General features: G+C 30.7%; 1 protein-coding gene and 1 pseudogene across 1 annotated transcript; both read left to right on the top strand.

Annotated features, from left to right (window-relative positions):
• Positions 1 to 1,045: 1,045 nt before the first annotated feature.
• On the top strand, positions 1,046 to 1,639 carry LOC102667864 (pre-mRNA-splicing factor ATP-dependent RNA helicase DEAH1-like; annotated as a pseudogene).
• An 8,760-nt stretch (positions 1,640 to 10,399) lies between these two features.
• LOC100776312 (thioredoxin H2-1-like) lies at positions 10,400 to 11,561 on the top strand. Its single transcript, NM_001253933.2, has 3 exons — positions 10,400 to 10,620; positions 10,706 to 10,828; positions 11,177 to 11,561. Exons 1-3 carry the CDS (start codon positions 10,459 to 10,461, stop codon positions 11,306 to 11,308), a joined length of 417 nt encoding a protein of 138 aa, NP_001240862.1. The 5' UTR covers positions 10,400 to 10,458; the 3' UTR covers positions 11,309 to 11,561.
• Positions 11,562 to 11,801: the final 240 nt, after the last annotated feature.

Here is an 11,801-nt window from a genome sequence, read left to right on the forward strand (position 1 = left end):
AATTGGTTTTTGAATTCCTCTTAATTCCTCAACTATTCTCACAGGATCTTCATACATTTCAAATGTATTACTTTCGTTAGATTGTTCCTACACTTTTCTTTTTGTATTTTTTTTCAAATTGTTCAAGTAGTTGCTTCGTTTGATGTTGGACATCAACACAAACCTTCATGCAAGCCTATACTTGGCCTTTTTGTCTAGCCAAGTGAGCCTTAAACCTACTAATACCACCTCCCTTAACTCGTTTATCACAATAAATACACATCGTTGTCACTTTTGTAGCACCTTCATCAATTTTCTTACAATGTCCCCAAGCTAAATTATTTTTCCCTCTAACGATGAAGATTCAGTAGATGACATCTTTAAGTCTAATTGCAAACATTAACAATCAAAGAAATTACAAATAACTAAAATTTTAAAAAGACTAACTTAATTAGTTAGTGAGCATATCATCATATATGATATTGAAAGAAATTCCGACAATAATAGATACAAAATTTCTCAAGAAAATACTCTACCAAATAAAATAAATAAATGCATTTAATGTCTTGAAAATACAAAATGCATTCAATACTAAAATCCAATCAGTAAAACCCAAAGGAGTGGAAAACTACATCCAATAAAGGCTAAGATTATAAAACCAGTGCATGAACTAAACGGATCATAACTTTTCACCCTTCAAAGTTGAAAGAAAAACAGGTCCTGGTAAGTTCTTTCAATTGTATACTGCACACACTTTTCACAAGGAAATGGGTGATAACACTGTACCCGAAATACAGCGGACTAACCTTGCAAATGTGGGTTTAACTTTAAAAAGTCTTGGTATTGACAATGTAATGCAGTTTGATTTTATGGATCCTCCACCTGATGAAGCCTTATTGAAAGCTCATGAGCTTCTATATGCATTAAGTTCATTGAATAAGTTTGGTGAGTTAACTAAGGTTGGTAGACGGATGACAGAGTTCCCTCTTGATATCCTACATGGTCAAAAATGACAGTGGCCTCAGAAAAGTACAAGTGTTCGGATGATATTATCTCTATTGCTGCTATGCTTTCTGTTGGGAAGTCAATATTCTACCGTCCAAAGGATAAACAGGTATACGCAGACAACGCAATGATGAATTTTCACACTGGAAATGTTGGAGACCATATTACATTACTAAGGGTCTACAATTCATGGAAGAAGACCAATTATTCAACGCAATGGTGTTATGAAAATTAGATACAGGTAAGGAGCATGAGACAGACTAGGGATATCCGTGATCAACTTGCAGGTCTTTTAGAGAGGGTTGAGATTGAACTAACTTCAAATTCTAGTGATGTAGATGCCATCAAGAAATCCATTACATCTGGGTTTTTCCCACACTCTGCGAGACTGCAAAAGTTTGGATTATATAAGACTATTAAACATTTACAGAATGTTCGCATACACCCTGGTTCGGGACTGGCGCAGGTTCTTCCTAGATGGGTTGTGTACCATGAACTAGTACTCACAACCAAGGAATATATGAGACAGGTGACGGAGATAAATCCAGAGTGGTTGGTGGAGATAGCCCCTCACTATTACCAGCTGAAGGATGTTGAAGATTCATATTCCAAGAAGATGCCTCGTGGAGCAGGACGTGCATATTTGGACAGATAGCGGGCACAGTGGCACATTTGTTAAGGTTACTCTTCGTTTATATACTCTATTTTTTGTCGTATTACTAGTAATGTGGATGCAAGATCTTCAACACTAAGCTATATATTATTAGTTTCTGTGTTATTTTTTGGTTTTAGCTATCATAAAGTTAAATACCTCATTTGTTGGTTTATCTTGCATATACAATAAATAAGTCGTTATCTGCTATGAATTAGCATGAACACCAAAAAATTGTAGTCATGTTAGTGTCGGTGTCCTCACCTTATAAGTTAGTGATGTTGATAATTTTGTGTTTAGGCAGGAACAATAAAATTATACACGGATTACAACTTTTTGTTAAGTTTTTGGCAAGCAAGACCTTCATCTTTAAGTATATGAAATGGTTAAAAGTGAAGCAATCATACAAGCTTCTACATGTACTGCTATTATTCGCAAATGGAATATGTAACTTACATAGCCTAGATAACAACTTAATTTTTCCATTATTTCAACTCAATTCTTTAATGCTCATTCGACTACTTACTAGCGTGAGGTTTTTGACCAAAATGAGTCATTTATATTATTTTGGATTGGTCTCAAAGTATTTATCAGAGTAGGTGATTTGAGCCTCGTATTGGTGACACCAGTCAATTTCTTTTCAATTGAGTAACGCCAGTTAACTCCTTTTCACTTGGGTGAAGTCAGGCTTCTCCAAGCCAGTACAGTCTTCCTGACTTGATGGTTTCAGACTAAATTGGTTTCACTCAATGCTTATTTATTTAATAGTATTTCTATTAAATATTATTATAAAACTATAATTTTACCTATTAATTTTTTTAATTAAAACTATTTTTTTCTACGCAACTAAAAATGCCCAAAATAATTTTCTATTAAACTTTATTCTTCAACTATACTATTTTCTATTAAATTATTAAATAATTTTTTTATACAACATTAAATTTCAATACAACTATATTTTTTCTACAAATCACAACATTAAAATTGTTTACAATTTTTTTTTTCATAGTCAAAAAATGATCGGAATATATTTCTATTAAATCTTATTATAAAAATAAATTTTTATCTTATATTTTAAAACTATTTATTTTTTATAAAACTAAAAAATCGCAACAATGATTTTAAAACTATTTTTTAGTTTTGTAGAAAAAAATAGTTTTAATTAAAAAAATTAATAGGTAAAATTATAGTTTTACAATAATATTTAATAAAAATATTATTAAATAAAAATTAAATGAAGTTGCTCAGCCTGACATCACTTGTGTGAAGTCAGGATGATACCACCAAGTCAGGAAGCTTTACTATCTTGAAGAAGCGTGTCTGACTAAATGAAGTCATCTAGGGTGGTGCCACCAAATCCTTAAACACTTGAATTGGTAACACTTTGTAGAGTAACACTACCCACGTAGAGAGGATAGGAGTTGAATGACGCACCAGAATCTTAGGTGGCTTGAATCATCCACTCTAGTAAATACTTTGGAGATCAACTCAAAATGGTATTTAATTAGCAAAAATGACTTATTTTGGTCAATAACCCTACTAGCATGTGTGGCATCTAGCAAAAATCTGTATCCGATATGTTTTCAAGTGATTCCTTGTGCTTTTCTAGTCCTATAAATGAAGCTTTCTTAAATAATGCTTTCATCCAAACAAGTATGCCGCAAAACCTCTTCTAACTAGAGAGTTATACAAATAAATTTGGTTTTCTCATTCACCCAAAAGAAAGGAACATGATGGGAGCCAACTTATCCAACATGGAGAATGTCATAAATCGTCAAAGTCGTCCGGCCACATTCTCACCTACTATTCCTCTGCTAAGGAAGGCTCATTTTGATGCCTCCGAAGAAACTAACAAGTTGGTATGTTATTACAACTGTAATCGTTAATTAGTCCTTCACTTTTCCTCTTTCACTTTTAGCTTTCATGATGAGATTGTGTCCCCCTTAATTACTTCTTTTTTTTATACCATTTTGCTAAATATGATGATCGATTTCACGGCTACATGGTGTGGACCGTCAAAATACATGGACATAATTATCTGAGAGTTTACTGCAAAGTACAGGAACGCGGGATTCATGATGTGGATGAATTGATGGTAATGTTAAGACTTAAGAGCAACACACACTATGTACATCATACATGCATAATGCATTATTACTTTTTTTACGATGTATCCATTAAGATATTCAAAATAACTTCTCTAAGTGGGATTTCTGTTTCAAATGGATAGGGATTTCGATGGTTCTGAATGCAGATATGCGAAGTCAGTTTCATCAGTTTTGTGGTTTGGTAGGTGGTTGTGGACTGGATGGGGAGAAGTGGAGGGTGGTGTGGTTTTCTGTTATAAGAGCAATGTAGATTGGCGGGAATCAGATTATTTTTAGACATAAAAAAAGCCCCTCCACCCTAAGGATATTTTTGATAATGCTTTACTGCAAGCTTGGAAGTGGCTTAAAGCGAAAACGAAAGGTTTCTGCTATTCGTTGACAGATTGGATGCAGAATCCGATTGTGTGTTTAGGGTGTAGAAATTATGAAAAAGCTCCAACTTTGCAGGAGAGGCTTGAATTTTGTTCTGTCATTATTGATGTCAATGATTGGTTTGTGGAAACTTCTGGTGCAGGTTGCTATGTTGATGGGGTCTGGAAGGGATATGTTCTCGTGACGTATGGATTGTTTTGGAATAGCAAACAGTAGTGGTGTGCATGCAGGGATGTCCTACTAAGGATGAGTTTGAATAAGTTTGTCTAGAAATATTTTCAGAAGAAAAAAATAAAACAAAATGAAATACATTTTTTCATATGATAAAATTAATTCTTTATTAGTTAATCATTAATTAATTTGTAAATATTTTTTAATTTTTAAGAGAATTTTTTTATAGGCAATTTTCTAGAGAAACTCTATGATATATGATAGAACTTTTACATATTAATTAACTAATGACCTAATTTTAAGAAAAATTCATTTCATTATCTTCACATTTGTAATAAAATCTCTTAGTTATAAGGCATGTGGTTCTTTGTCTCTATTTTCTTGTTTTAATATTTTTTTAATTTTTTACATATAATATCATTTAATTTAAGATTTTTAATTTTGTGATAATTTTTGTCACCACTTACTTACTGATTATGTGGCATTCATTTAAACTATATTATGATATTTGACAATTAAATCAAGTAACTCGTTTTAGAAAGAAAAAAATAATCTCAATTATTGATGAAAAGTTCAATGGTTATTACATATACGTGTTGGAATATTAATCATTGATCTTCTCATTAACTATTAAAATTTTAGTTACATTCATAAAAATTAGAAATATTAGTTGAAAGAGAAACACTTCATATCTCTATTTATATTTTTTAAGAAGAAAAAGTAAAAAAGAAAAAAAAATAATTGAAGAAAGTAGTAACAACCATTACGTTTTAAAGGTTCATAAAACAAATAAAAATAGTTATATAATATTATATACCAAAAAGAGATAATTATGTTTATTAATAGTTATGAATATTTAAGTGTTTTTATTTCTCCAGCTTATTCTTTTATTAGTTTATAACAATAATTTTTTCCTGTATACTATATTTTTTTTTGTCTGTTACATTATTTTCTTCATAAACTTTTAAGATTACAATATCATTTAATTTTATAGTTGAAAAAAGATTAAAGGATATACTATATATGAATTCACTCTGAAAAAAAAATATAGGGGAACGTGATTCTTGGTTTTTTTTTTAATAGATAAAACATGATTCTTGGTTAGAAGTTAGAACTTTATTTCAATTTATACGCCTATAGTGACTTACATTTTGTTCAATCAAGGGCAGTAGAATTTGGTGCCAAAAGTAATTAAAGATAATATGAAGCTTCTTTGAGGCAAAAGCAGTGGAGAGTTAAAAAGATTCGTACACCTCATAGACAATGATGTATCACATTAAAAAGATTCGGTGTTATAAACTTCTTTAGTAAAGTTTCCGTGTTTCATTTTTTTCTATTTATATATATATATATATATATATATATATATATATATATATATATATATATATATATATATATATATATATTTCCGCAGTATATTGATTATTGACAACGTACGTGCGTTGTCATAAAGATTACTAGCTATATGCTCTTGTAATCCAATTGTGTAACAGCTCTCATTTGTGGTTCCACAAAAATAAATGACTATGCGACTAGCTAATTTGATGAGAGAGGGTTACATCAGAATCTTCAGATGCTGCAATAGTTCAATCAAAAACTTCTTGCTGATATAGAAATCATGATTTTACTTCAAGCAGCGCCAAGGGGGAATGTACATCCCTTCTTCTTGATCATTTTGGTTTTTTTCTTTTCATAAGATTTCTGAGGCTTAGATATATGAATTTAAGTGCGAGATTCTTATGTCATGTTGCATGCATTGAGCCAAATACAATTCCTAGTATGGTTGCAGCCGGGTTGCAACACAGAAAACAAATTCAATTGAGAGAATATTTTGAGGAAGAATTTACGATAACCTATGAATCATGGATTCATGGTTGGCAGATTACTCGAGAGAAATTTTATTTAGGAACATTGTTTAGCCTTCTATATTTGGAATAAACTTTCAGAAAACATCATAGCCAAAATTGGTTATGGAGAATGATCTTTACCTAATATTCCTACACATACATTCTGTATAAGTGGTTGATTTAAATGGAACTGAGCTTGTATCACTTAAACAAAATTTTGAATTTTAAGTTTTATTGATGAAAAAAAACTTGATAAAAAGAAAAAATATTATTAAAAATGACAGCCAGGTCAGATTTTTTAATGAAAGTGATTAGCAAAGTTTATGAATATATTTTGTAATAACAAAGTTTTTTTTAAAAAAATTATATAAATAATGCAATTACTTAGATAGAAGGTGCGTGATAAATAATGCGATTAACAGATAGATAGAAAAGAATTCCATAAAAAAAAAAAAAGATAGAAGATATGAAAGAGGAAACAAATGTATAAATATAGGGATGGCATGCTCATGCAAGAATTTTCTTTTCCTACTTTAGCCAATTATCTCCAATATAATTTGATAAGCATTAATTTTAAGAAATAATTACATTTTTTAAAATATTAATTAAAGTATAATTATTTCATCAAAATAATCTAATTCATGTGGCAGTATAGTTCCAGTACTTTTAAAATTAGACTTTTTTTTATACATAAGAGTTTACACTTGAGATTTTTTTATGAAATTACATAAATACTCTTTATTTTTATCTCTTACACTAAATCTTCTTAATTTTTGAAAAGTATACCCTGACCCTCCTTTATGCATTATTCCTATAACACTCTTTACCCCAACATATATATAAATAAGAAAAATATATAAAAATATGAAATTTAATTAAATCAATTTTATTCACATTACTTAAACGAAGAAAAACATACAAAAATATGGAATTAAATTAAATCAATTTTATTCACATTATTACTTAAATTAATTCATGTAGATAAAAGTGTCACATTCGTTTCACTATTACTAAATAAAATTTATTAAAAATATTTTTAACTCAAAACAAGGTCGTCCAAGTTTACAAAATGACTAAGTTAAATAGCGGAATAAAATAAAGTAAAATACATGTTTGGAACATTATGCACTTGAAATAGAAATACATGTTCCAATGTTACATCCTATCAGAACATTGTATCCCAGAGGTTCTTTAAAGTTATCCACCTTTTCAGTTGCTCTTACGAATACAAGATTCAAGATCATTAGAGGATCCAAACACAAACAACACATGAGGAGTGAGTTATCACATTTTTAAATAAAGTAAAATACATGTTTGGAACATCATGCACTTGAAATAGAAATACATGTTCCAATGTTACATCCTATCAGAACATTGTATCCCAGAGGTTCTTTAAAGTTATCCACCTTTTCAGTTGCTCTTACGAATACAAGATTCAAGATCATTAGAGGATCCAAACACAAACAACACATGAGGAGTGAGTTATCACATTTTTAAATAAAATACAAATAAACAAAATATAATCAAAATACATTATAGAACTATTTATAACATAACTCAACTTAATACAATTCACCTCACTTCACTACTTTTTCAATTAAAATTCATTATAGAAATCATCAATTACATTATACATGAATCACACACTTGAGTCAAGATGTAACAACACTCACAAATTTCATAATAAACAATTCATAGACGTTATGCAACAATTATACTAAGACTCAAGCCTATATACGATGTGGTATCATGTCAGTGAAAAAAAATACTGGGGCACTTATGAATACATAACAAGACACGCCACACAATGAGTATGTCAGGTCATTTTCACTAAGTAAAATTATAAGGTTACCAATCAGGGTCACTTTGTTTTGCAAGAATGTTCCAACCATAAGGGATCAACATAGACTTAAAATCAAATCGAGTGTCTTTACCCCCAAGGTCTAGACTCCGAAGAATCCGTTAGGGTTTCACCTTCCTGATTCAGGTCCAACCCCTAAATCAACTTTTGCATGTAGACACTGTTCATGAATTATACAATACTCACGACCTCACACTTGTGTATCAAACACATTTAACATATTGCGCTACAATTTAACACTTCAGGTTCCTATTTTGGAACCCTACACTTTTCCTTTAACACTTTGCGTATAAACACTTTTTTCAAGGTAAACACTAGTTAAGTTATTATATAATTCACAACTCACAACATTGTCACATCGAGTATTAACTACACATTTATTCACAAACATATCTCATGTCCACCATTTAACATTTCATAAATGTCACAATCCATCATCACATGTTTATGTGTATTTACAAATTAACACATGTTCAACTTTGCACTTATACTCAATCTCAATAACAATGTTATGATCTCAAAGCAACATGTTATCTCACAATTTATCACTTACACACAATTTCAATCACAATTTCATGATCCCAATATAACAATCTCGTAATTATAATCATACATGAAGAATTATAATACAATAAATATCCCAAAATAAACCACAATTCAATCCTCTAAGGACACATGTTCGTTATAATCTTTATTGCGATAAACTCATCCTTTACCTCTAAGCGGGCTCAGGTGTGTAGTCCGGCAGTGATAACGGAATCTCTAGAGGTTTTCTAATATTTCCCAAGCTTTTCCTCTGGCTGCTATGTTAAGGTTTCCAAGTGTTAGAGAGAAGGAGAAGGGATTAGAGCTTTCATTGCACTGTTTGCATGCGATGAGTATTTCTCCCTCAACAAACATTATTTTGTAAATCTCAACGGTGGAGATGTGAGAAAATGAATTTCTAACCTTGTGTTCGAATTTCACAATGATCCAATGGTTAATGAGTTTAGATCGTAGTTTTAATGGAATAGATTTAGGTGTATACAGGAAAATAAGAGCTATGTGCGAGGGATATTTCTCTCTCCACAGACATTATTTCGCAAATGCCAACAACAGTGACGTGCGAAAATGAGTTCTGAATGGATACAAATTTTTGGTTGCTACTTAGTATCAGCAATAGGTCTAAAAAAGTATCTAAAAATATGAAATTTATATATTTGTATCCTGTCGAGGTAAGGAACCATGGTATATATGTTTGGAATAGATTCCATTTTGAGAGAGTTGAAAAAACACTATCTTGTTGAAAGGTTATATACATTTTCCCTTTCTCAAGGCATTTTTTTAGACATGGACTCCGTTTTTTCCTTTTTTTGGGATGGTAAATATTTCTTAGAACATGGAGTGTGAATCAAACCCATGTTTGAATTGAAATTGAGATACTGATGCAAGTTCTTCCTTTCTGAATCATGTATATTCATATCTGAAAGAGGTTGACAATAAGTTTTTTCAAAATGGACTATTTGTCCCTTTGTTAGAGGTGTTCCAGAAATGTCTGCGATCGAGTAAATAACTCTGGTGTTCAAATTTCATAAGGATCCAACGGTTAACGAGTCTGGATTCGTAGTTTTATTGAGACACATTTGAATGTATGCGGGAAAAAAGAGGATTTTGAAAAAAGGAGGAGGGAAAACAAATTTGAGAGGAAAAGACAATGTAGAGATGCATCATAAATGTAAAATAACTGACCTAATATGTCTATTTATAATTAGGGTATTCTTAGCTTATTATTTATCCTATTTTTTTTATTTTATTATTTTATAAACAAAAACTTTATTTTACTTTCCATCAAATGAATAAATAAAATATAATTTTTATTTTTTAAGAACATATATTTATTTTAGTTACCTTAAAACTATTATTTTAATTAATAAAATTATTTCTCTTTATTTATTTAATTACAAAATTTTCATTATTTTTCTAAAACTCTATTTATTTTTAAGTAATTTTTTTTTAATTTTTTTTAAAAAAATTGGGTGTTACAGTTGCACTAACCCCTCTAGTTTGAAAAATATTACACGAGACTCCTCTAAAGGAGGTTATTGTATAATTTTACAAAGTCTCCCGATAGGTATTGTAATTTACTCAAACACGAATGGCTACTTTATCTATTTATTTGTTTATTTCACAATAACGTCATGTCATGCGAACGACCATTTAACTAACGTGAATACTGAATGGTGCTAGCACCAGCTATTGGTTCTAGCACTTATGCTCTCGAATTTGTCTAATTAGCTCCAATGGTCCATTTTACAGCTTCTCCCACTTGAAAGAATATGATTCATTTCAAAAGAAATCACATAGTTCCCTACTACTTTGTTAATCTCTCTATATATTCCAATTTTTCAACCAGTTTACCATCATCCAAAGTCCAAAACATTTAAAGAAACCTTGGACTCCCCAGCCAGAAGAAGAACCAACATGGCACCCACAATCTATAATTTTTCGTATTCTAAAAGGTTTTCAGAGTCATTCAATTCTTCAACATCAAAAAAGGAGTCATCCAGTTCCAACATCCTTGCTTTCCACTCCATAGCTCAATGGAATGCTCATTATAAAGCCACCAAAGAAACTAACAAGCTGGTATGTTTGTGTAGCTGCACTCTTTTTTAACTATCATAATCAACTGGTAAGTTGGTTTTTCTAATACAGTCTTTCTTTGGTGTAGATGGTACTTGATTTCACAGCCACATGGTGTGGACCTTGCAAACTCATGGACCCTGTTATCCTAGAGTTTGCTGGAAATTACACAGATGTTGAGTTCATCAAGATTGATGTGGAGGAGTTAACGGTATGTCACTCATTCCCCTTAACCTAGTTTGTTAGTTATTGTAAAAGCAACATGAAGTGTGCTAGGAACATACTCTAACACACTTATTCATACACATTCTCTTTGATTGGTTAAAGTTGAAATATGCAAAATCACAAGAGAATTATTAAATATAATGTGAAACTTACAAAATTTTGTCATATTCAATAAATTTTAATGTGTTCAAAAGAGTGTCTCAAAAAGAATATTATTATTTGCCAGCATTCCTCATGCAACATACATAATATATAAATGATATTCTTTTTTTTTGTGATAATTGATTTTCACCACTTGAGAACTGATTTTAATTCTTGGTATAAATGATAACAGGAAGTGTCTCAAGCACTCCAGGTCCACCAATTGCCAACATTCGTACTCGTTCAGAAAGGCAAAGTTGCTGATAGAGTGGTGGGGGTGAAGAAGGAGGAGCTGAAAAGGTCGATTGAGAAGCACATAAAATAAATAAATATGATTATGCACTGTAATAAAATCAAAATGCTCAACAACCAATTCAAGAAAAAAAAAAAACTACCAACAACTGAGGTTGCAATAAGTTGGTGTCCTCATCATTTTCACCCAATGAGAAGATATATGTGTCATTCTTTTACCATTACACTTTACAAGTATGCAATGTAATATGACACGTGTAGTTGCTCATGTTTAATATACAAGGGCATCTATTAACATATATCAATATTATTGGCCTGTTTTGGGTTTATTTTACTCTTCCCATCAAAATCTCAAACCAATCAATTTTATTGTTGGCCACCTAATATAGTTCTCTCTTAGAAGGGAAAAAAACAGAGAAATAATACTCTAACTGTCAACTTAAGAAGAGGTTCTGTAAAATAAAAGGCAAAATATGAAATGATGGGACCAAAACGAATGGACATTGATACATGAAAGATTCTCACTTAATAATGAAATATCTTCAGATAAGTCAATTTCAAGCTAA

Source organism: Glycine max, chromosome 2 (genome assembly GCF_000004515.6).
Source record: "Glycine max cultivar Williams 82 chromosome 2, Glycine_max_v4.0, whole genome shotgun sequence".
NCBI classification, from domain to species: domain Eukaryota; kingdom Viridiplantae; phylum Streptophyta; class Magnoliopsida; order Fabales; family Fabaceae; genus Glycine; species Glycine max.

Excerpts from the sequence above, each read along its gene's own strand:
- LOC100776312 (NM_001253933.2), top strand. The coding sequence starts at position 10,459 with ATGGCACCCACAATCTATAATTTTTCGTATTCTAAAAGGTTTTCAGAG. Across the intron at positions 10,621-10,705 it reads CCAAAGAAACTAACAAGCTG|ATGGTACTTGATTTCACAGC; the intron begins GTATGTTTGTGT and ends TCTTTGGTGTAG. Across the intron at positions 10,829-11,176 it reads TTGATGTGGAGGAGTTAACG|GAAGTGTCTCAAGCACTCCA; the intron begins GTATGTCACTCA and ends AAATGATAACAG.